The sequence below is a fragment of the Cololabis saira genome, chromosome 14 (assembly GCF_033807715.1).
Source record: "Cololabis saira isolate AMF1-May2022 chromosome 14, fColSai1.1, whole genome shotgun sequence".
NCBI lineage: Eukaryota > Metazoa > Chordata > Actinopteri > Beloniformes > Belonidae > Cololabis > Cololabis saira.
The window spans coordinates 9,255,318-9,282,221 of record NC_084600.1 but is presented as its reverse complement, the minus strand read 5'-3'; the positions used below and the strand labels follow the sequence as shown (position 1 = coordinate 9,282,221).

Genomic DNA, 26,904 nt, shown 5'->3' with positions numbered 1-26,904 from the left:
TCTCGGGGGCAGCACATTCAGTTTGCCTGGATGCAAGATTGAACACAGGATGGATTTCTGCACAAAGTAGGAGCCCGGAGCCACTCGCTCGCACATAACTAAGGTCTGTAACTATTTAATTTATTCATCACACGCTGCTTAAGATTTTAGATGCTTTTAATGACAACTTTCCACTTTGTTTTAGAGCGGAAAAGGAGAAAGACTAATGTTTAATGCCAGAGAGGGTTCCTGCTGAATGGACAGACAGGATTTAGCACGGCTGGTAACTTTACTGAGTCATCCAGGGTCGGGATCCGTCGTGGGGACGGAGAGTGAGGGCAGATGAGTTTGCTCGGCCCGGTAAACAAGGCTCATATGAGACGGGAAATATTCATGGATGCATCCAATTAGCAAACATGGGACATGAGTGGGTTTTTTATGGGGCAGTTAAAGCAAAAAAAAGGAGTGATGAGGGGAGTGATTGTATCCCTTGAGTGAGAGGGAAAAAACAGGAGGAGGGATAAAAGTATCCTCTCAGTGCAATTAGTTTGTTTGTGTTTAAAAGCGATATATGTGAGTGGCTCTGCTCGCCATCACAGCAGTGAATGAGCTCCGTGCACGTGTGGCATCCGTGCACGTGTGGCATCCGTGCACGTGTGGCGTCCGTGCACGTGTGGCGTCCATGTCAGCGGCGCTCAGACGTGTTAGGAGTAATTAGGTGGGAGTAAAGGAGTAAAGATATGCTCTTCCAGAGGGATCAACTAACAAGCACACACATACACACACACACACACACACACACACACACACACACACACACACACACACACACACACACACACACACACACACACACACACACACACACTCACACTGATCGGTCCTAGGTATATATTGTGATTATTTTGCAAATTGAAAGTATTTTATAAATTTAATAGTAAATATATTCTAAATTACTGTAGGCTATGAGTGTATATAGTATAGTAGTATAAGTATATTGTAAATTATAAAGTCAAACTATTTTGTTCATAAGTGGATACAGATCTGGTGATAGTAGCAAATATTGTTACTTAAGATGTGGATGGTTTTGGTTGGTTACTTAATCTTTTATTTTTGTTTTAATTTATTATTTTAGGAATTCTAGTGAATGTTTTTCACCCTTTTTGAGTTGTATTATTGTTCTTTTGTATGTCTTTGTGTGGACCCCAGGAAGAATAGTCTTCCCATCACACACACACACGCACACACACACACACGCACGCACGTACGCACGCACGCACGCGCGCACGCGCACATGCACACGCACACACGCACACACACACACACACACACACAGTCTTTCATCTAAGTTCGTAGCACCTAATACTGTCTGGGGATGGACCTTGCGGCTAGTAAAGCTTGATTTATGGTTCTGCGTTAAACAGACGCAGAGCACACGCCGTCACCGTGACGCCGCCGTGAACCCTTCGGACTTCTCCGTCACTCAATTTCTCCGCGGTGCAATGCCCCCCCAGAGCGCTAGTTGATACTTTGTTTAGCTTCCGGCTTTTTGACAGTGAATCAAAGAGATAAGGACAACTATTGTGCAAAAAACCAAAACAACCCAAAAAAAATAAAAAATCACACACACACGAAGAAAAGAGCGCTAAAAGTTCACGACTGCTTCACAAACCGGAACTGGAAATGCGTTTCTACCAAGCAAACCAATCACAGCCCTCTCGGTCTGCGTTGGGTCTGCGTCGCCTCGACCCATAGTTACATTTTTTGGGAGGTGCAGGTCAGGCTACGGCGTAGGCTACGGAGAGACTCCTGCGTAGCCGTGTGCCCTACGGAGTAGGTTTAATGCAGAACCATAATTCAGCCTTAATGCTCAACAGGAAGGCAAATTCAAGGACCAAGAAAACAATTCAGTTAGCATGAGAGGATGAAACATACTGGAATACAAGTACTTGATTCAATTCAATTCAATTCAATTTTATTTATATAGTGTCTATTACAACAGAAGTTGTCTCTAGGATCTTTCCAGAGACCAGAACATAAACCCCCAAGCAATTATTACATGAACAATGGCAGGTAAAAACTCCCCTATCGGAGAAAAACCTTAAGCCAAACAGTGAAAAACTCTCCTTTAGGAGGAAGAAACCTGGACCAGGACCTGGATCATAAGGGGGTAGAAACCTGGACCAGGACCTGGATCATGAGGGGGGAACCTCCTGCCAGAGGCTAATCAATCAGTCAATCATCAGGAAGCTGCACTAACTGGTTGAAATGGTTTATAAAGGGCTGCCATATGTCATAGAATTTCTTCCTTGAGCCTCTCGTAGTATATGTATATGTTATTTTCTCCATTTTCAAAAAGAACATCCTTAAGCCATTGGGCTATGGAGGGGCTCTTGGTGGACTTCCAGTGTAGTAGTATTACGTGTCTGGCTAATAGGGAAGTAAATGCAATGTTTTGTTTTTGTTTAAGGTTAAGAGCTAACTTAATAGAAGGGGTTCCAAATTTTGCTATGTGGACATGGTTGCAAAACGAAATCAAGAACGGAGGACAGAGTAGAAAAAAAAACTGCCCCAGTACATTTGGAGTGCCGGACACGTATAAAACATATGGCCCGAGTCGCAAGGAGTTTGCTGGCATCTGCTGCATTTATCCTCCACCTCCAGGTAGATTTCAGAAAGCCTGGATTTGGAGAAATGGGCTCTGTGCAGTTCTTTAGGTTGTAAAGCGAGCGCAGGACGTGGTAGAGTGTATTCTATCTATTGCCTTGTCCCATCACTCATTGAATTTAATTCCCAACTCCCGTTCTCATTTATTCCTAGCCCTGGTGGGACCGCTATCATTGAATGACATGAGGGCACCATAGATCCTGGAAATGGAGCCCCTTTGGAGTGGGTTTAAGATGAATAGATCTGCCCATGGCTGTGTGGGGGGGAGTGACGGAAAGGAGGGGAACAAGGTAGAAGAGCAGTGACTACGTTTACATGCAGTCAAAATTCGGGTTAAGGTCAATATTCCGGTTACTGAAACATTGGGAATAATCTGTTTCCATGCGTGAGCAAACAGGGTTATCCCTGTATACATGGTAATTAATCATTTGGGATATCTGGATTAAACCAGTGACGCACGGAGAACGTCATGACGCAATTCCGTCATTCGTTCACCTTTTTGTAAATCTTCTATCCCGGTTCTTTCTACGTCTCCAAATGCCAAAATGTTCATATCTTTCATTACATTTATGAAGTGATTAGTCTCCTCCTGGTCTTGTGTTTCTCCGTGTTTATAAGAACTTCTTTGACTCAAAAGACCAAGATTCCTTGTGAAAAGAACATGTGCAGAAAACAAATTCCTGTTCCTTTTGATGGGGATATTCCGTTAGGGTAAACGTGACCAAATATTCGGGTTAGAAAAGGAGTAACCCAGGGCTCATATTCGGGTTTTTAAAAACAGAATATGAGCAAATTCTGGTTATTCAAAGGGGTAATTGGTGTTTACATGGCCGTGCAAAACCGGGTTATTGCTAATATTCCGGTTAGAAAAGGGTTATTGATGCATGGAAACGTAGTCAGTGTCTCAGTTGAAACACACACACACACACACACACACACACACACACACACACACACACACACACACACACACACTCAAACATCAAAGCAGCGTATCGGCAGGACGGGCCACTCACCAGAAACAAGCGGGTTCTCGCTCCTCAAGCGCCTGTCTGGGTTTTATTAGCTCTCTTTTAATCCTGATAAGGTTTCCCTGCCACAGCTTTGAACCCCCCCCTGAAACGTGTGCCTTGCTTTGATGCCATGAATATGGAGGAGCCTGAGACAACGGCTGGTGACGGGTGCGTGACCCCTGCTGGCCCCAGACTCAGACCTGCTGGCAGATCTGCACCTTTCTCATGCAAAAGCAGCTGATTCAAAGGTTAGATTAGATTGTCTTTATTTCTCCTTCAATGGGGAAATTCACTTTGTGCAGCAGCAGTACACTCAACACACACATTGAGAAAGGGTAAAAAATATATAATTACGAAATATAAACAGTATATACATTGGAATGAAAAATAAAAAATAAAAAGTAGTGCAGTACGGGAAAGAAAGAAAAGCAGGTAGGATGTGTATGAGGTAGACAGATATTGCACATGTTGTTAAAACCAAAGTACATTGCTTTGTGGATTACTTCCAACAACCCCTATCGTAAATTCAGACATTTAATGGGATTTCAATGCTTTAAATAGCATTTTAAAAACGTAAATGAACACTGAAACAGCCCAAAGTAAAGAAAACCAGAGTGTCAGGTGGAAAAGAGAAAGTGCTCAGATATTGTGAGACATGTTTTAGCATCACTTTCTTCATACTTTCATCATTCCTGCACGTCTCCGGCGCCTGCGTGGGGATCCGTGGTATTGGGGGCAGCAGGAGCCATTAGGAATTCATGCGGTTGAGCCTTGAGCTCTGTTTTCAGCTGATCAGGCCTAAAATGAGATGTTTAGCTTTTATCTAAATATCTCATTTATAGCTTTTGTCTCCGAATCTGTTTTTTCTCCCACTAAGGGAGTTTTTACCTGCCATTGTTTATGTTATGTTTATGTAATAATTGCTCGGGGGGTCATGTTCTGGTCTCTGGAAAGATCCTAGAGACAACCTCTTTTGTAATAGACCGAGGGTCGGCAACACGCGGCTCTAGAGCTGCATGCGGCTCTTTAGCGCCGCCCTAGTGGCTCCTGGAGCTTTTTCAAAAATGTTTCACCTTTTTTTCTTTTTTTTCTTTTTTTTTTCTTTTTTCTTCTTTTTTTCCTTTTTTTCTTCCTTTCTTCCTTTCTTCCTTAATCTCGACAAATTCTTCACATTTCAACTTTTTTCACGAAATTTTGACATTTCGACTTTAACGAAATTGACTTTTTTCTCGCCATTTCGACTTTTTTCTTGAAATTTCGACTTTTTACCTCGACATTTCTCCCCCTGGTTATAATTAATAGAGATACATACAGCATGTGTTGCCTTCATTCTAAGGCTTATACGAGACTTCATTTTTTGCAGCTCCGGACATGTTTGTTTTTTGTGTTTTTGATCCAATATGGCTCTTTCAACATTTTGGGTTGCCGACCCCTGTAATAGACGCTATATAAATAGAATTGAATTGAATTGAATCTCAGCATTTGCAGGTGTGAAAAGTTCCAGGTACTTTTTATCCCTCCGTGCTTCCCGCGCGTGCAGGGATTGTGAATGTTGCTTTTGAATGGCGTTCTTCCTCCTCTCAGACCTGTGGCTGCAGCGTGAGGAGGTGCACACCAGCCCCGTGCACACAGAGGACGCTGCCCAAATGCCATGACATTTGCCACATCGAGAGCTTTTCTATTATTCATGAATTGAAATACTAATACCAGATCAAGACAGAAAACAAACTGTGTCTCGCTGGGGAAGTTTGCGTTTCAGTAAATATTTGCACAAGCTTCGCAGCGATCCAGACCAAAACTCTTTCATGGAGATCCCCGGCTTTAACTGGAAACAGCAGGAGGACAAAGACAAACATTGTTTCTCCTGAAAACAACCCATTTATTTTTGTAAAAGAAAAAAATAAAGTATTAGACATTTATTGATTTAAAACACTGCAGATAGATTGGCTCTTCATGATCATCGTAAAAATAGGATCTTTGCAACAGCCATTGTGATAGGACACACACACACACACACACACACACACACACACACACACACACACACACACACACACACACACACACACACACACACACACACACACACACACACACACATACTTCTGTGGAGAGGGCATCGGGTGGATGAAATTAAGCTGTATGTTCATGGGACAACGACAGTGGAGAAGATTATACAGGGATGGAGGGATAAAGAGCGATGGAGGGAAAAAGAGAGGGGTGGAGGGAAAAAGAAAGGATGGAGGGAAAAAGAGAGGATGGAGGGAAAAAGAGAGGGATGGAGACAAGGCAAGTTTATTTGTAAAGCACAATTCAACACAAGGTCATTCAAAGTGCTTTACATCAACATTAAAAGCGGCAAGACGTAATTAAACAGTAAATAACAAATAAAATAAAATAATAAGAAAAGAGGTAAAATAATAAAAAGCACAAGTTGTTAAAACGTAAGGACAGTAGAGTCCAGCAGGTTCATCTCATTCTTACAATGGCAAGAATGACGTTTCTATACGGTCAAAACGTACAAAGACCAGGTCAAATACAGTATTACAAAAGTAAGTACAGCAAAAAGTAAGTGTGGGAAAAAGAGAGGGATGGAGGGAAAAAGAGAGGGGTGGAGGGAAAAAGAGAGGGATGGAGGGAAAAAGAGAGGGGTGGAGGGAAAAAGAGGAGTGGAGGAAAGTGATGTGAAGTGGAAGTGGAAGTGCAGCAGCGGAAGCTGTGCGGCTGTGCGGCGTGGTCTCAGGAGGAGTTGGGCTGATTGTACTGCAGAAGCAGCAGATGAGCTGGTTTGTGCAGCAACGTGAGGAGATTGTGCAGATCAACGAGGCTCTGATCAGGACAAAAGAGCTTTGGGAGTCTCTAAATACTGTACATGCTGGCGACTGGTAAATGTACATCCACTTCCAGACTGAGGAGCAAAGGGTAAAGCTTAAGGTGGGGAAGCTACAGAACTCAGGGAAAAGCGTCTACTAAAGCGAGGCCGGCTGGAAGTACGTGGCTCGTTGGAGGTGAAGATACCAGTCCTGACAGGGAAATAACTGAAGAAGGGATGCAAAAGGAAGAGAACTTCTGTAAGACGCCGGAGGCTGGAGGACTGGAAGGAAGAAGAAACAGGACAAGAAGAAGGCCTCATTTTTTTTTTTTAACAATATTTTTTATAGATTTTTTTATTCACATACAGGATATTATTATAAAGACATTTCACAACAACTTTTGACTCATCGTTCTTAACCCCCCCCCATCCCAACCCACATCCATTCTCTCTTTACATCTCTCTTCTTATAAGATCCAAAATTAGTACAAAGTAGAATATGACAGTATTGTAAGTACAGTCCAATGGTAACTCTAGCAAATTGAAGATATACATAAACAAAACTTACACATAAACAACAATTGCACTTTTGCTGTCGCCCTCCAAGACCCTTCCCCCTCCGAGGTTCACTACTACTTTGATATTCAGGTATCCTGCCCTGCATTTTCCTCCCGTTGAAGCATCTATATCTCCTTTTTTAATGAATTGATTAAACGCTTTCCAGATTTCCTCGTACATCCCAAATTTGTTTTTTAATGTACAGTATATGTTATTCTCTCCATTGACATACATTGTGCCATAACTTTGATCCAGGCACCGATTGTAGGCGCATCCGTTTTCTTCCAGTTAAGAACAATAATCCTTTTTGCCTGCAATACAGCAAAATCAATAGATATTACGTTCTGGGGTTTCAAATTGAGATCTGCTGGATACAGATGCAGCAATAACAAGGTAGGCTCCAGTGGAATATTCATACAGGACAGGAGAAGCATGGTTTTATTAATTACCTCCCTCCAGAATTTTTTAATTTTGTCACATTCCCAGACACAGCTCACAAATGTTCCCTGAACCTCATTGCATTTGAAACAATTGTCAGGTATATTACTATTAAGAAGGCCAAATTAATACCGAATCTTCAACCTGCAAGTGAAGAGATGTCTTCCATGAGTGAGTCACATCACGTGAAGCGAATCCGGACCGCCGAACCGCCCAATCCGGCCCGCGACTGGATTCTTCTCTGACGGGCCTCTGATAGCTCAGGATATGAATCCTTGAGATTTGTATGTTTAGTGTTGTGGTGACGGCGCAGACTATATTCTTTTGCAACCGCAACAGTTTCGTTGCAAACGAGGCAAACGGGTGACGCATTTGGGAAGGTTGGCGTGATAAATGCGTACTTTTCAGTCCAATCATCGTTAAAGGATCTGTTTTCCACATCAACTGTTCCTTTCATGGCCTTTGAGAGGCCATTTAACCTGCGTTAAGAGGCCTTTTTCAAGTGCTCTATAAATAAAGTTGACTTAATAGAGTTGAGGCCAAAAATCTATATCACTCCTGGTGGATGACTGTGGTGTAGGTTCAATTCAATTCAATTAAATCTTATTTGTATAGCGTCTAATACAACAGATTTAGTCTCTAGACGCTTTCCAGAGGCCCAGAACAGTTTAGGTGATAGGAGACTGACTCATAAAGGCTAAAAATGCCGTTAGTTTGGTAATGAAATTATAAACAATAAACATAAAAAAATAATGTTATGCAAAAATTTGATTTTTATTTAATTTTTATTTGAGGGTCCGGCCCCCAAGGTGACTGTCCGGTAAAATTCTGGCCCTCTGACAAACATAGTTGGTGAGCCGTGCTCCAGGGCTGCAGAGAGGTGAAGGGACGGCTCCGAGCCCATCAAGCCAATCAAGCGGCTCCACAGTGAGGCCAAATATCTTTGTGCTGATGGAAGAGTTGGCGACACCTCGGTATCTGTGTGACTTTAAAAGGCCCAATCCCCATACACCCCCTACTTTCCTAATCTTCCCAGGGCCCAGTCCCAATACTCCCACTACTCCTACTTTCAGCACCACCCCTAAAATCAGGAAGCTGAGAGCTAAAAGCTGTTTCAATTTCAGCTTTAGCGCTGTTAATATGCCACTTTATTAAGTTTTAATATTTTTTCAGGCGTAAAAGTAACCGTTAAGATCCCCAACCTGGGCTCAGTTTATCCAAATAACGCCTGTTAAGAAATTTGACCCGATATTTTCGGAGAAGAGAAGAGCCGCCGGCTCGGAGCAGCAGCAGCAGCAGCAGCTCACGTACAGATGTGATCGCCCTGCGCCGTCGTCCCGGGGAGAAACCTGCAGCTCTGTTGAGAATTACAGCTGGCTGAAATAAATCATTTAGGAAGATAAATGTTGCTAACAGTTGTAGCAAACAACTGTACAGTTGTACAGAAATAATTACCTGATATTTTTTAAACTTTCTAATTGTGGGGTAAAGGGGAGGTAATTATCAGACGTTTTGCCAATTGTTCAAATCTTTATAATTATAATCTACAATTACCAGGTAATATTATGGAAACAACACACGCTTTCTTTTACAGTCCAGTTTCACTTTAATTACTGAGTAAAAGCCAGGTAAACATTTCTGTACTTATTGGGTAAATACTTAGAAAATAGAATTACTGGGCAAGTAACTACAAGGTAAGTACCTGCCAATTGCAGGTAAAACATGGTAACTATCAGGTTAATTACAAGGTCAATAGAGTCATTTACACCCTCGGGGGTACATGCACCAATCCATTGATAATACATGAATCAATAATGAATGGGTTAATACCCGGTAGTTATCCATGAAATGTATAGTAAATACAAGGTAACTACATGGTCATTGAAGTGTAATTAGCTGGTAACTACCTCAAATATAGGTTATAATGTCCTGGTAGTTTGCAGAAAAATACTTAGTTATTACCTGGTACTTACTTAGAAATAATTCAAGTAATTTCAGAGTAATTACATGGTAAATTGACTGGTAGTTACCAATATTAACCTAGTAAATACCTGTCATTTCCCTCATAGTTCCCATCTAATGTCTTTGTAATTACCTAGTAATGTTTAGTTTAAACAACCAGGTATTTACCATGTTATTACATGGTAAATACACATAATTACATGGTACAAGAAAATACGTAATAATTACCTAGTACTCACTGGGTAAATTACCCGGTAGTTACCGTGTAATTACCTTGTAAATACAAGGTACTACTAGGTAATTACAGTGTAATTACCATGGTATTACCTGGTTATTACTGTACTGTAAAAGAAAGGGTTACCATCACACTAACCTCATCACATACAGTTTGCCAGAAATGTTGAATCTTTTCACATTCCCAAAATATACTGGGATTCTTTTGTCTAAACACGAGACATCAATGCAGCTGAAGTAGCTACAAGAAATGAGCATCTTCTGAGCTGCTACGACACAAGGTTGAGGAGAGGGGCTTTATGCGGGTGAAGGGTGAGGTTAAAAAACACATTTGTTAATGGGGAAGACTCAAATAGAGTTCACCCAGACTAAGACCTATAATGAACAATAATAAACTCATCTGCCGTATCAGGAAAGCCAGTAAAACAGGAAACAACAAGGATGCTATGGCTGCTATGGCCAACAGTTAAGGTTATTTTTTTAAATACATCCTTTTATCTTACAGTGTCTCTTCTGTCTTTAGCAGCTGATTAAAATAGATGAGAAACAGATAACAGAATGTCCTCAGAGGTTCCTCTTAAGAAAGATGATGACACGACCTGAAGAGGGAATAAATTAAACACTTCCAGGCCAAAGTGAAACACAGCTCTTGTTCCTGATGCAAGGTTCCCGTTGAAGGAGCAACTTGGATCAGTTGAGGCTGAGCTCCAGGGTCTGGGGTCAGGATAGGGCCGGGTTCATGCTCTGCTGCAGACTTTTGGGGGAAACAATGAACAGAAACATGTGACATTATTTGGAAAAAGCGAAAATCAGGTAAATGAGGAAAAAAAACGCTAGTAAAATCATTTCAATATATGTGATGGATGACAAACAAACACAAACAAACCTTCTCTGAACCAAAAATGTTACATGATGTTGCATGATCTTAATCTCTTAATCTGTACAAAGAAATACGGTGTGTATTCCTTTGCTTCTCCAGTTGCTCCTCATACTGTGCAATATTCTTTCACCCATTCATGTGCAATATTCTTTCACTCATTTATGTGCAATATTCTTTCATTCATTCATTTTCATAGTGTATATATGTTTATATTGTCTGTTTCCTATTTTGTTTTTACATAGACTTTTCATGTGTGCACTTTTATGCCATGTGTGCACTTTTATGTAGCTGCTGCTTAATCTCATTATATTATTATAATGACAATAAAGGCTTTCTATTCTATTCTATTTTATTCTATTAGCCCTGGTTTCCTCTGGATTGCATTTGCAGCTATTCCCAAGGAAAACAGGTCCTGGTGCTGATGGCGCGTGGGCGGCCGTGTGAATGCATGTGCACGTCTAACCTGCAGACTCTGCGGGACTGCATGGCTTGCCCTTTTAAAGTAGATTAGCTTGAAAAAGAACTGAGCATACATTGTTGCCTGGATACAAAAAGCATTATTAAGCTCAATTATCACCACTTCAGCCCCCAATGAGCAAGCTTCATCACAGATTTCAAAACAACACATGATGAAGGACAGCACTCTAAAAATCAGGGCAAAAGTAGGATGAAAAGAAGGGAAGGACAGTGGTTTAGAGTGGAGTTATGAAAGTACGGGTAAAAGGTCTCAGCAGTATGTTGGTAACATGTCTGAAAGGCAGATCGTTTCAGAAATCTGGTCCTCCCAGGCAATGGCAGACCACTTTCATGTATTCTGGGCATGTCCACTTATTCATCCATATTGGCAAGAATTACAGACAATTTTCGGACTAAAACTTGAGTTTTCCTTTATTGCATTGAATCTGGGTAAAATCCCAGATGGACTCGTGGTCCAGGACAACTATCTCTCTAAAGTGCTCTTGAGCAAGGCCATTACACGGAAATGGCTCCAGACAAATCTGCCATCAAAGGACAACTGGACCACAATAGTTGAGGATATACGTCGCATGGAAAAACTGACCTTCTCCTTAAAGAGCATATTGCAGGTTGGAGACCCCTGTGAATCAATGTGTAGGAAAATAATGTAGGAACTGAATTTTCATTGAAATACGCATAAATATATACTACAGTGACCTCCGGAGTTGTTTTTGTGAGAGTATTTTACTTCCGCATCTGAAAAAGTTGAACCGGAAGTGACGTCGCATTGGGGAGCGCGGTGAACTCAACAATAGGAAAAATAGTGGATCTTAATGTTAGTTGTAACACTGAAGAGGTTGTGAATGTGTATTCACACCAATATGACAGGCCACAGCCTTATAATTACGAACCCGTTAGTCCCCCCACGTTCTTTTGATTGACAGCTGAAACTCGCTTTTTAAAAGGCTGATTTATTTGATTTTTTGATTTGATTTTTATTTGTCTCAAACATGCAGGTACATACTGTATAATATAAAAAAGAGCACATTACGATGCCGTGCAAGTTTGAGAAGGAGCTGAAGGAAGCAAAGCTTATCAAGTTCAGCCCCCCCTTACATCGCCACACAGCATACAATACAATTATTTATAAAATACAATTACATAAACATAATATATAAACATAAACACATACATATATATATATATATACACATATATATATATATATATACATATACACACACACATATATATATATATATACATACACACGCATATGCACATACATACATACATACACACACACATACACCTATACATATACGCATCCATTTACACACTCATATATTCACACATTCATACATACACGCACACACACAGATACAGACACCCATACAAATTTCAATTACATAAGAAAATTCATAATCTATGAATCAATGCAATCTAAAAAAATAGAACATTTAACTTTAATATTAATGAATATAAATAAAACCCACATTACAAACATGATAACTAAGTAAAATCCTGTCTAAAAAATAAAATAAAATTAGCTGTCCAGTCCTTTGTAGCTGGCCAAGAGTGTCTGTTTATACTTATTTTGAAATTGTTTTGAGTTAATGCACATTTTCATGTCCTCATCAAGTTTGTTCCACAATTTTACACCACAAACAGATATGCACATACTTTTTAGAGTTGAATTGATGGTAAGCTGTTTAAAATTACGATTCCCTCTTAAATTGTATGTTCCCTCTCTAACCACGAACATCATTTGGATGTTGTTTGGTAACCATTTATTCCAGACTTTAAACATAATCTGACCCGTTTTAATTTTAACTAAGTCCCAAAATTTTAAAATACCCGATTTTAAAAACAAACAATTTGTATGAGCAAGGTACCCAGCATGATGAACAATCCTTATGACTCTTTTTTGTAATGTGCAAATCTTTTGTAAAGTGCTTTTATATGTATTGCCCCATACTTCAACAGAATAGGACAGATATGGATCAATAAGTGCATAGTACAATATTTGAAGTGATTTCTGATCTAAAACATGTTTAGCTTTGCCCAGTATTCCAATACTTCTGGATAATTTGGAGCACACATATTTTACATGAGGCTTCCAACAGAGTTTATGATCAATTAAAACACCAAGAAACTTAATTTCATAAACTCTTTCAATTTCCACATTTTCAATTTCCAGACATACCTTTTGCTTAATTTGATGATTTCCAAATATCATGAACTTAGTTTTATTCAGGTTTAATGATAATTTGTTTTCATCAAACCAACACTTTAGTTTTAGCAATTCACTTTTGACCATCAATAATACCATAATAATTTATGGGTCCGCGTTACACCAACGCAGACCCTACGGCGTAGGTTACGCGGCGACGCACAGAACGCTGCGTGCGCCGCGTACCCTACACCGTAGGCTACGCCGTCGATTTTACGCGGAACCATAAATCCTTTATTCACTGCAGCACTCCTGCTCCGTGCTCCTGAAAGAAACTCCGAAAATAACTCCTTAAAAATAGGTGAGTACTTGTAATCTGTCTACGTTTGTACTTTCTAAACAGAAAACAGGCTTATTATCTTCTCTTTTTTCTGATTAAAAAGCATCCGAAATAGCCGGGTATTTTTAAAACCGAATACTTCCCCCCCCTCGTTTATAAAATAATTTGTATCCACATTACATCGTTGTTAAAAAAAAAAAACCTTCCACACATAACCGAAGATCTGCGTTTTCGACCACTTTCATAAGCATTCCAAACCTGTAGATCATCTGGTCTTCCGGCCTCCGGGCCGCCTGTGCTGCGCCGCTTCCCCGGGATCCGCGCCTCCTCCTCGGGTAACGAGCTGGAGTTTCCCCGTGTCCGCCGCGGAGCTGCCGTGTTAATCGACGCAGCCCTGCTGCAGCCCTGCTGCGCAGCTTTCCCGGGAGCCGCGTCTCATTCTCGGGTAACGAGCTCGACTCCCCCCGTGTCAGATCCATGGTCCCACCACGTAGCTGCCGTGTTATCGACGCAGCCCTGCTGCAGCCCTGCTGCGCGTCGCCGCGTACCCTACGGCGTAGGCTCCGCTTCGGTGTAACGGTGTCAAGAGCAGAGACCATTTATTTAATAAATAGCTTGGAGGACAGATGGTGGATCAGTTCTGGGTCGCACGTTAGACGTCAGACTCAGAGCAGATTTGTTGTTGTTTTGGAGCATAATGTGACGTTCGAAAACGCAAAACTCCGGTTGTCTCTGTTTACACCAGGTCTACACGCATCTACATAAACAGAGTTTTCAAAAATCTTCCCTTTGCCTGGAGTTTTTTTTTAACCATTCGTTTATTTGCGTTTTCATGTGGATGACAGGTCCAAACGTAGGAAAATATCTTCGGTTTAGCAGATACCCGGCTACGTGTGTACGGGGTCTGGGCATACAGATGGGGCAGCTGTGGAGACTGCTCCCTGGTGTGACGTCATATGACGCGGTGTTCGGAAAAAAAAAGCGTTTGTACGAGCTTGGCTAAAATCAGCCACTTTTTCCTCTGAATACGTGCTTGTAAAACATATTAAATCCTACATTAACTTCTCACATAGTCATTTTCACATAAGGTCAGGTATCATTTTTGAAAAAATTCTAACCTGCAATATGCTCTTTAAAGATTACAGGCTGAGCAGAATATACAATACTGGGAAAGGTGGACTTTATATTCTGTGGAATGTAACTCATTGACTGTGTGAATGTAAAAATCCTGTTTTTGTGGGGTTTTTATTTCTTTATTTTTATTAATGTATGCCCTAAGTCAACCTGTTTGTTCTCTTATTTTATTTTTATTTTTATTTTTATTTATTTTATTTTTTTTACTTCCTTTATTGTTGGAAAAAACTTGAAAACACCAATAAAGAGGAAGTTGCAAAAAAAAAAAGAAATCAGGTCCTCCGATGCGGTGATGGAGACAGAAATCAGATTAAATCAGATTAAAGCAGATATGCTGCTGGAGGACCATGAGCCGAGAGAGGGATCATTGTTGAAAATTTTAACACAATTCTGAAAAGAGTTTGGAGACATAGAAACAATAAAAGTGAAAAAAGGCCCGGGTTTTCACCCGGCTGTGACCCACGGGGAGCAGCTGATAAAGAAAACCGAGCAGATAATCACAATGAAGACAGCCTGACTCCTCCATCTTCATTATGCCGTCTGTGCGTCTCCCTGAAGGGCCTGAGCTGCTGTAAATGAAAGAGACCAGCGTTCCTGTCACACGAACCACCCAGGGAACAGATGAAAGATAGAAAATACACGGGGAACTAAAGAGTTTGGGGACGGAGAGGCTTGCTTTACCTGCGTGAGCAACACCAAGGGAAGTTTGGTTTCAAGTGGAAGTGATGACATCTTTTCATAAGGTTAATGTCCATAATTCATTACAACTAGGGCTGGGGATCGATTCAAATGTCAAGAATCGATTTGATTCCGATTCTTAAGATTCAGAATCGATTACCAAGATTTGATTCGATCCGATTCAATTCGATTCCGATATTGATTTGGGTTAGTGTTATTAAAACTGTTTTTTGAGCTGTTCCATGAATTATATAACTGTGTAGTTCTGCAACATATGAATATTAGTATTATATTGAGATTCAACAGCAAGTATTGCAGCTAATGATGCTGTAAGGACCAATCAGCTCCCAGAATGCTGATAGAACTGCTTTCAGAAACATCGTGTAGGTCAGAATTATCAAACAGACCCAGGGAGCAAACAGAGATAGGGTCGCATGAAATCGGTTTATTTTTTTCCCACATTCCATTTTAATTTTGTCCATTTTCTGTGTTTTTCGGTTTTTAATTTTTGAGAATTTGGTTTTTAGCATTTTATGCAAATGTAACCCCAAGACAGTATATAAAGTAATGAAATATAGACAATTTATGCAATTATAACTGAAAACTTTAATGTTTTCATTAATTTAAACATATTTAAAGGCAAAAACATGGCACCAGTTATTATTGGGTCCAACAAAAAAAACATTTTTTGGGCATAAACAAAAAAAAAAAAAGTTGTAATGATGAAAAAAAATCGATCTTTAGACATACAAATCGATTTTTAGGAATTATGTATATATGAGAATCGATTTAGAATCGGAAAATCGATTTTTTTCAACACAGGCCTAATTACAACGTGCTTAAATTCAGTTTAGACTGGCCATTTTGGCATAAATCCCCCAGAAAAGTAGATCAAATTGCAACACGTTTAAGCTGAATTCATTTTGAATCCTTCAGCTTCTGTGGAACAGAATCGCTGGCAGGTTTACTGCACGGCTTCTTTCAACTAACATGTCACACCAAGTTTCGTCAGGAGTGCTCAGGTAATGCTCAGCAGTGATGTCCAAAAGTAAAAACACATTTTACGAGCAATGCCTAAATTATGTGTGACCAAATAAAGCCACTTGCAGGATGCAGCTCATGTAACTGACTTCCTTTTATTCAGCTTTATTACAGCAGGAGGTGCAGCCGTTTCTCATGTGAGGACAAATGTCTCCAAGAGCTGATCATTTAGTGTCTAATTTACGAGGTTATTAATCTGCCAGGGGCCTCATTTATAAAGCTTGCGTGCGCACAAAACAGGGCTTGAAAGATGCGCACGCAAAGGTTAGGATTTAAAAAAAAAAAAAAACTAACGGAAAAATGTGCGTATCTTTACGCAAACTTTGATCCTAGCGCATGAACAGTTTGAAGATATGGGGAACTGGTGACGCAGACGGTGAGGTGGTGAAATGAAGCCAGATTCATGTCATACTTTTAATGTCATCACTTATCTCTCCTCTTGGCCTCCACCTTCAGATCGCAACACTTCTTTCTTATTTGCCACAGATCTGTCCGTGGCACTCCCGGCGTTTCTTTTTGTTAGTGATGCCACTACTGTGACCACCAAATAATGTGTTTTTCCTGCCTCCACCTCATCCACAACATCTCCATCTCAGTCTCCGTGAAATGTAGTGGCACGGTGGCTCGACATGTCTCATTCATCCTGATGCACAGCAGAAACAGCGCATGCTCAGCAGGCTCATTCATATGCAAATACAGTCATCAAGTACTTTGCATTGACCATTCATGGTATGAAGTGGGCGTGTAGAGGGCGGGATATGAGGCGAATTCACGTGCGCAACCTTCCAGCTGGACTGTGATTTATAAAGAGAACAATGCATGCAAGTGTGCGTGCACAAGGTTTTATAAATCCGGAATTTTGCCTTTTATATCCCATAAGACATGCCTTATGAATGATTTGCTTATGAATTTATACAACTTATAAAAATGACTTCATTTCAAATATGTGATCATTAATAGTGAGTAAATACCGCTGCTATGATGGTTTTGATTCTGATGTCCTTCTTTGTTTTGGGACTTCTGTCGTAATTTGGGATTTAAAAAAATGTTGAGTTTTTTCTGTGTGTCACTTATTTTGTTGTTCTGGTCGGTCCCCACTGTCTAAATCAGTGTTCTGTCAGTCCATCTGTCCTCCCTGCTCATAAAACATTTTCATAAAACTCAACTGAACGTGAACTGCATTTTGCTGTAAACGTCATAAATTATAGGATTCACCTGCACAAGATTATATCAAGAAATATTCATTGACACTACATTATCACTAATGTGAAAAATGAAGGACCTTTATTACTAATTTCAAGTCTGCAGATTAACTCTTAAGTACATTGGGTTTGCATTATGCTGCTTTTAATCAGACAGACGCTGTTTATGGGTAACAGTAATAATTTCATGACACCATATAAACTGTTGGTACATGCAACAGTTGTTTTGGATCCAAATAACCATTAGCACTTCTAAATTACTAATGTTAATTGCTAATGTTTCCAGCACAGTAGGACATCCCACCCAATCCCAGTGTCATTACTTCATCAAAGTCCATGCCGTTTATACATTTTAATACATTATTACAGTTTTTTACGATTGAATAAACACAATTTTGATTGTTTTGTTTTGTTTAGCAAAACCATACACACGAATAGCACAACCACATACCCGATTAGCAAAACACCTTAGCTCCTTTGCAAAATGAACCACTCTTGTAAAAACTATACACTAACTTATCAAAACCATATTTTTTTACCATATGAAACACACACGTTGCATATGACTTAACTCTGTTTGCACCAGTTACACTCTGCTGTTGAAAACCTTAAACACTTTCGGCTAATTCTGCTTCTAAGTGCATAGAGTAGTATGGGTGAAGCACACAGTGAATTTGCAAAACATCGCTCAGATTTGCACATCTGTAAACACAATGTCTGCTCACACTTTTTGCAAAACAATACACAGTGAACGCTAAACACACTTGTATGCATTACTGTAGACACCACACAGGAGACAAGACTAATGCTGTTGACAATGTTATTTATTTTTTTCCATTTACTAGAGCCAACATGGCGAAAAAAAGAAGCATTTCCAAGTTTTCATGAACATAACATTTTGTCATGTACAAAAAAAAAAAAAAACCCAAAAAAAGAAAACACGGCACATAAATTGCTACGGTTGGTCTCTTCTCCTAGCTGGATCTGGCCAGAGAATTTCATCCACATCACAGGCGATATCCTCATTCGCAAGACAGCGGGGAAAGAATCGCCGTGCATGCCGTATCCACCCCTGTATGGCTGTGGCCTCAATCTGGTCACAGGCCTCCTCCATGGCCTGAATGAGGGCTACCCGAGCCTGGGGGTGCAGATCGTAAACCTTCCACCGCCATGCAGAGAAAAATTCTTCAATTGGGTTAAGAAATGGAGAATATGGTGGCAGGAAAAGAACTGTGTAATGTGGGTGCTGCGTAAACCAGTTCTGAACCAGTGCAGAGCGGTGGAATGAAACATTGTCCCAGGTGACAATGTATTGGATCTGCATGTTATTTCTGATTGTGAGGTTGTATACTGTGTCCAAAAATGTAAGGATGTGAGGTGTTTTATACGGACCCATGTTGGCATGGCGGTGGAGGACCCCATTCTGGGTGATTGCCGCGCAAAAGGTGATGTTACCCCCACGTTGCCCCGGGACACTAATAATTGCCCTCTGGCCAATTACATTTCTTCCTCTCCTTCTGACCTTTGAGAGGTTGAACCCCGCCTCGTCTATGTAGATGAACTCATGCTGAATGGCCTCAGCATCCATTTGTAAAACTCTCTAAAATACAGTGAAAGACAAGATTGTATAGTTCAGCATAGATTTAGTGTACAGTACATTTACATGTAAAAAAAAAGGTTATGTGTGCAGTATGCAACATCAGAGTGCTAAAGTGAACAATACATACCTCCACATACTCATGGCGCAGCTGTTTGACCCTCTCTGAGTTCCTCTCAAAAGGCACTCGGTAGATCTGTTTCATTCGTACCTGATGTGCCTTCAGGATACGAGCTATGGTGGACAGAGAGACCAGATTCACATTCTGAAAGATGATTTGGTCTTCAATAATTTTGGCCTGGATTTCACGAAGCCTGATTGCATTATTTGCCAAAACCATATTCACAATCTCCCTCTCCTGCAGTGGTGTGAAAATGGGAGCCCTTCCTCCTCGTTGTACTCGACCCTCAATCCTATGTAGAACAAAATACATGTAACCTACTGTAAAATGTCACAGGAAGGGGTATCAAAAGTGCTGATATGGGTGCATACAGTAAGAAGCTGTAAACAGGTAAATTTTTTACCTGTTTTCCAGTCTGAATGCCCTTATGACAGATGCCACGGTGAATCTGCTGAGATTTGGCTGGACTCTCAGTCCAGCCTCCCTCAGCGTCAATCCATGGTTCACAACATGGTCCACAAGAGTTGCACGAATTTCATTGCTTAAAGTTGGACCTCTTCTCCTTTCAGCTTCACCTCTTCCTGCTTGAAGTCTTCCTCTTCCTCTTCCTCTACCTCGGCCTCTACCTCTGGCACGGCCTCTGCCTCCTTCTCCTCCTTCTCCGATTCCCCCTCTCATCCTCACTCTTCCTCTTCCTCTTCCTCTTCCTTCCATTTTGGTTAAGTTTGGTGAAATCACCTGCTGCATTTTTATAGTGCTTAAACCTGATTGGTGTGTCTACAATTAAGCAACCCTGTGTTTGCACACCTGATGGCAGTGTTCAATCAACTGGCTCATAGGTGTGGTAATTTGGCAGTCAGTGCTTTAGAAGTGCAAGGAAGTGACATCTTGATATACTTCTGTGTCTAATGCATAGACGTGTGTGTTAGTGTTTCAAATCACTGTGTGTATTGTTTTGCACAAAGTGTGAATGGACTCATTGTGCTTACAGTGGTGCAAATCTGGGGCCGAGTTTTGCTCCTTGAGTGTAAGGTGTTGATAATTGGGCAAAACTTTAGATTTTAGTGTTTATTCAATCGTAAAAAACTGTAAGCAATGAAATTCGTGCAACTCTTGTGGACCATGTTGTGAACCATGGATTGACGCTGAGGGAGGCTGGACTGAGAGTCCAGCCAAATCTCAGCAGATTCACCGTGGCATCTGTCATAAGGGCATTCAGACTGGAAAACAGGTAAAAAATTTACCTGTTTACAGCTTCTTACTGTATGCACCCATATCAGCACTTTTGATACCCCTTCCTGTGACATTTTACAGTAGGTTACATGTATTTTGTTCTACATAGGATTGAGGGTCGAGTACAACGAGGAGGAAGGGCTCCCATTTTCACACCACTGCAGGAGAGGGAGATTGTGAATATGGTTTTGGCAAATAATGCAATCAGGCTTCGTGAAATCCAGGCCAAAATTATTGAAGACCAAATCATCTTTCAGAATGTGAATCTGGTCTCTCTGTCCACCATAGCTCGTATCCTGAAGGCACATCAGGTACGAATGAAACAGATCTACCGAGTGCCTTTTGAGAGGAACTCAGAGAGGGTCAAACAGCTGCGCCATGAGTATGTGGAGGTATGTATTGTTCACTTTAGCACTCTGATGTTGCATACTGCACACATAACCTTTTTTTTTACATGTAAATGTACTGTACACTAAATCTATGCTGAACTATACAATCTTGTCTTTCACTGTATTTTAGAGAGTTTTACAAATGGATGCTGAGGCCATTCAGCATGAGTTCATCTACATAGACGAGGCGGGGTTCAACCTCTCAAAGGTCAGAAGGAGAGGAAGAAATGTAATTGGCCAGAGGGCAATTATTAGTGTCCCGGGGCAACGTGGGGGTAACATCACCTTTTGCGCGGCAATCACCCAGAATGGGGTCCTCCACCGCCATGCCAACATGGGTCCGTATAAAACACCTCACATCCTTACATTTTTGGACACAGTATACAACCTCACAATCAGAAATAACATGCAGATCCAATACATTGTCACCTGGGACAATGTTTCATTCCACCGCTCTGCACTGGTTCAGAACTGGTTTACGCAGCACCCACATTACACAGTTCTTTTCCTGCCACCATATTCTCCATTTCTTAACCCAATTGAAGAATTTTTCTCTGCATGGCGGTGGAAGGTTTACGATCTGCACCCCCAGGCTCGGGTAGCCCTCATTCAGGCCATGGAGGAGGCCTGTGACCAGATTGAGGCCACAGCCATACAGGGGTGGATACGGCATGCACGGCGATTCTTTCCCCGCTGTCTTGCGAATGAGGATATCGCCTGTGATGTGGATGAAATTCTCTGGCCAGATCCAGCTAGGAGAAGAGACCAACCGTAGCAATTTATGTGCCGTGTTTTCTTTTTTTGGGTTTTTTTTTTTTTTTGTACATGACAAAATGTTATGTTCATGAAAACTTGGAAATGCTTCTTTTTTTCGCCATGTTGGCTCTAGTAAATGGAAAAAAATAAATAACATTGTCAACAGCATTAGTCTTGTCTCCTGTGTGGTGTCTACAGTAATGCATACAAGTGTGTTTAGCGTTCACTGTGTATTGTTTTGCAAAAAGTGTGAGCAGACATTGTGTTTACAGATGTGCAAATCTGAGCGATGTTTTGCAAATTCACTGTGTGCTTCACCCATACTACTCTATGCACTTAGAAGCAGAATTAGCCGAAAGTGTTTAAGGTTTTCAACAGCAGAGTGTAACTGGTGCAAACAGAGTTAAGTCATATGCAACGTGTGTGTTTCATATGGTAAAAAAATATGGTTTTGATAAGTTAGTGTATAGTTTTTACAAGAGTGGTTCATTTTGCAAAGGAGCTAAGGTGTTTTGCTAATCGGGTATGTGGTTGTGCTATTCGTGTGTATGGTTTTGCTAAACAAAACAAAACAATCAAAATTGTGTTTATTCAATCGTAAAAAACTGTAAAGTTGGACCTCTTCTCCTTTCAGCTTCACCTCTTCCTGCTTGAAGTCTTCCTCTTCCTCTTCCTCTACCTCGGCCTCTACCTCTGGCACGGCCTCTGCCTCCTTCTCCTCCTTCTCCGATTCCCCCTCTCATCCTCACTCTTCCTCTTCCTCTTCCTCTTCCTTCCATTTTGGTTAAGTTTGGTGAAATCACCTGCTGCATTTTTATAGTGCTTAAACCTGATTGGTGTGTCTACAATTAAGCAACCCTGTGTTTGCACACCTGATGGCAGTGTTCAATCAACTGGCTCATAGGTGTGGTAATTTGGCAGTCAGTGCTTTAGAAGTGCAAGGAAGTGACATCTTGATATACTTCTGTGTCTAATGCATAGACGTGTGTGTTAGTGTTTCAAATCACTGTGTGTATTGTTTTGCACAAAGTGTGAATGGACTCATTGTGCTTACAGTGGTGCAAATCTGGGGCCGAGTTTTGCTCCTTGAGTGTAAGGTGTTGATAATTGGGCAAAACTTTAGATTTTAGTGTTTATTCAATCGTAAAAAACTGTATACAATCTTGTATCACACAAACCTTTCGGTTGCAGCCCTCTTACCTCTGCAAAACTAATTCATGAAAATAATTGGTTGCATTGCTATAGCTGTAATATGCATTTAGCTTTTTGCAGTGTGTATTCGGTTGCTACTGTCCTAGTTTGCTGAAAAATGCAGAACATTATCTCCTAATGGGGACCATGCACACAGTTAATGCAGTTCAAACAGTTTGTGGAGAGTGCCTGTATTTTACTCTACTCTCCGAATATTGTGCAAGTGGCCCAGCATGTATATGGGCCATGGTTAAATGAATAATGAAATGGAGAAAAGGAGGCCAGAGCTGGCAGATAAGAGCAAAGTGAGAACACACCACTGTGAGATGAAAAGTGTGCGCTGACCTTTCGCTTTCATTCTGGTCACGGTCATTTATTCCTCCCTTTGAAGAGGCTCTTTCTGCTGTCGTAGAGGAAGTCAGGACACAAGGCCCTGGACCTAATCAGCCTCTCCTCCTTTTGTCCCTCCATCTCTCATCAGCACAAAGACTGCCAACGTCATACTTCAAATCCTCCTTTCAGTTTAGTGCCGTGCAGTAATTTGCAATGGGACATTATTAAGAGTATTAATATACAGTGGAGGAGGATTTGTTCTCTGCTGTCTTTGTGAAAGCTGATGATGAGGAGTTTCCTGTGATGAGATAATGATCCCTCCATCCCCGGGTTCGGGGCTGGATGCTGACGGACACCGGCGGGACCAGTGCGCCCCCTGCTGGCCGTCACATCACATCACACTTTACTTATACAGCACTTTTCACACAATAGTAATACAGTTTTTTTTATTTTATTTAACATTTGCAAAAAGTACAATGATAACAAATCTTCACATTATGCAATTTCACGTTGAATTATAACATATAAAGAGTATAACTCAAATAAAAAACAAAACAAAAAGCACAACACATTATAACCAGCCAAGGGGGATGAAATTTAAACAGAAAGCAAAAACATTTACATACATTTATGGTTTTGATTGCTTTTGAATTAGTAGAAAACTTAATAGAGTCCAGATACTGATTTAATTCACAATGAAAAGTAAAAAAAGAGGGTTTTTTGTGTAAGAATTTGGATTTGTAGATGTGGAATTTTGCAAGGATAATCAACAAATTAATAATAAATGTTTCTTTTGGCTTTGTTCTAATCGTTACATGGTCACAAACACCAAACAACACATCCCTCCAAAATAATTTGAAATCAGTTTCAATTCTTTCAGACACAAAATTACACATATCACTCCAAAAAGTTTGAACAATGGGGCACAGCCAGAATAAGTGAGTCATCGTTTCACAATAGTAATACAGTGCTTGATGTACCACACTTCAAAAATGGTGGATATGTGTATAACTCTCTTCAGCATAGATAACATGATAAATGTTATTTTAATGTGCCCTTTGCTATTAAAATCCTGATTGAAGGTTATCCTTTACATTAATATATTGGGATGTAAAGAATGTCAGCACTCCTGTTTCATTTTTTTTGTCACACAAATAGCCCAGGTAGAGTTAAGTTGTGCATTTGTTATCTTTTCATAGGCTGATTAAGACCTGGTTACATTTACATAATAAAATCAACATTTAACATAGAAAAACTGCATCTTTTTTTTTCATGTGCTTATCATTTTTTTATTTATTTTTATTGAAGATATCTTTATATACTGTACAAACAACAAGGCATCAATCTTTATCAAAATGCTTCAAGGAACAGGTGCATTTGAGAGAAAATAGAAAGTAAAGAAAATAAATCAAATGAAAATGAAAATAATTATAGGGACTAGAGCTTATCCAATAAATTATATTCAACAATTATGTTCAAAAGTTGTATTGCATTTCTTTTTGTCATGAGTTTAAGGTGAAGGAATTCGTTATGGAAAACACAAAATCGAGGTTTAAATTTCATATACTTGGACTTGTGGATATGGAATTTATGGAATTTTATGATATTATTAATAAGAAAGTCATCATTGGTATTGTCCATTGAAAGTCCAAAAATAATAGCTTTCCGTGAGAAGTCCTGCAGATCAAAAACCTTTGTGTGAAGCCAGTCATTTATATCCTGCCAAAGGGTATTGGAATATATGCATTCCAAAAAAAAAATGATCAGTGGTTTCACATTCAGCACAAAATACACAGTACACCATTTAAGGTTTTAAGCATCTGCATCTCTGGCTGCTCAGAGAAGTTCTGCAGTAGTTTCTCTGTAAATCTGATCTTTTCTTTTGTCTCCTCCAAATCCATATCCAGCCAGGATGTCGGGGATGGACGTTCTGCTGGTGGATCACAACGAGACTGGAATCCCTCCGGTGGATAACGGGACTTTCCTGCGCTTCTCCCCGACGTCGGCGTCCACGTCGGCGGCCGCTGCGTCGTCTCCAGGGCGCCAGGGGAACGTGTTTGTGTACGTGTGGCTCTTCCTGGGCCTGCTGGCCTTCCTGCTCACGCTGCTCATCATCTCCCTGCACCGGCTGAAGAACATCATCTCCTCCTCCGTCCCCGACGGCAGCAGCGAGGGGGGCAGCTCCTTCACCAACATGGAGATCTGCAGCATCTCCTCCCAGAGGTCCACCATCTCCACCCTCTCCACCTGAGGTTATGGGAGGGGACTCTACAGAAGCCACTCCAGCTGGCACTGTACATGCTTGCAAAGCAAACGACAAGCAAGCGTCCAGCAGGCAGAGGACACGGGGGTCTCACATGTGGCAGTGAGAGGAACACACACTTTATCAGCCAGAGAGGAGTATGTTAGTACTGCCGGTCCAGGGGTTCTGGTGCATCTGTACAACCTGCAAACGCCCTGGGATGAGAACTGCTGACTGGAGGGGTTGGACTTTGAGACAAGTGAACTTGAGCAACTGCTTTCCCACTGCCGTGAAAGATCCTGCATGTTCGTTTGTCTGGTGCACCATAAGAAAACCAGTGAACAGAATCAAAGTTATTACCGTATTTTCTGGACTATAAGCCGCACCTGCATACAAGCCGCATCCGCTCTATTTAAAAAAAAAAAAAGATATGCAAGCCGCAGATATTTCTGTTGTTAGATTAGATATTTACTACATGTACAGAAGGATTTTGAACTGTAAATGATGTACATGTTTGTACCTAAATAGATCCTTTCCTAACAGTATCTTTTAACACGGCAGCAACTTTGCTGATTAAAACGGGACAGAACCAAGAGAAAATAACCGGTATTTATTTATCTATTTATCTGTTTGAAATCTGCTTCTACCTACTTCTATCTGCTAAAGAAGAAGTAGCGTATTCTTCTTTGCATTTATTTTGTCTTAGTTTTGATTCTAATTCCGGTTAGAGCGCCCCGAGTGGTGGAAGAAAAATCCACAGAATAGCTGCACCTTTGTATAAGCTGCATGGTTCAAAACCAATGAAAAAAGTAGCGGCTTATAGTCCACAAAATACGGTACAAACTTTATTATATCATGCACAATGTTTTCCGGCCGGAGGTTTTTCACTTTTCTCAAACCACAAAGGTAGGAGAGAAATGCACACGGTGGTCATGGATCCAGTAGTATTTATCCTAAAAAGGGAGGTGTTCTTTGTACGTGAACCCCATCTGCCAAACATATCAGACCTTCAGCCGAATATCCCTGTTTATTGTTTCCTAGTTAAGATGTCAACCCAGATAACAGATGAGACCCATCAGTGTCAAAACATCTGTTTCTCTTCATTGTCTTCACCTAAAGAAACACCATTTAACAGCCTAGTCATAAAACAGGATTTGACCCTGCAACTAGAGAAAACAGCCTAGTCATAAAACAGGATTTGACCCTGCAACTAGAGAAAACAGCCTAGTCATAAAACAGGAGTTGACCCTGCAACTAGAGAAAACAGCCTAGTCATAAAACAGGAGTTGACCCTGCAACTAGAGAAAACAGCCTAGTCATAAAACAGGATTTGACCCTGCAACTAGAGAAAACAGCCTAGTCATAAAACAGGAGTTGACCCTGCAACTAGAGGAAACTGCCTAGTCATAAAACAGGAGTTGACCCTGCAACTAGAGAAAACAGCCTAGTCATAAAACAGGAGAAAACAACTAGAG

The 26,904-nt window shown here is 40.7% G+C and overlaps 1 protein-coding gene across 1 annotated transcript; it reads left to right on the top strand.

Annotated features, from left to right (window-relative positions):
- On the top strand, nt 1-25,438 carry LOC133460224 (serine-rich and transmembrane domain-containing protein 1-like). Its single transcript, XM_061740805.1, has 2 exons — nt 1-103; nt 25,095-25,438. Exon 2 carries the CDS (start codon nt 25,100-25,102, stop codon nt 25,436-25,438), a length of 339 nt encoding a protein of 112 aa, XP_061596789.1. The 5' UTR covers nt 1-103; nt 25,095-25,099.
- The last annotated feature ends 1,466 nt before the right edge of the window (nt 25,439-26,904 follow it).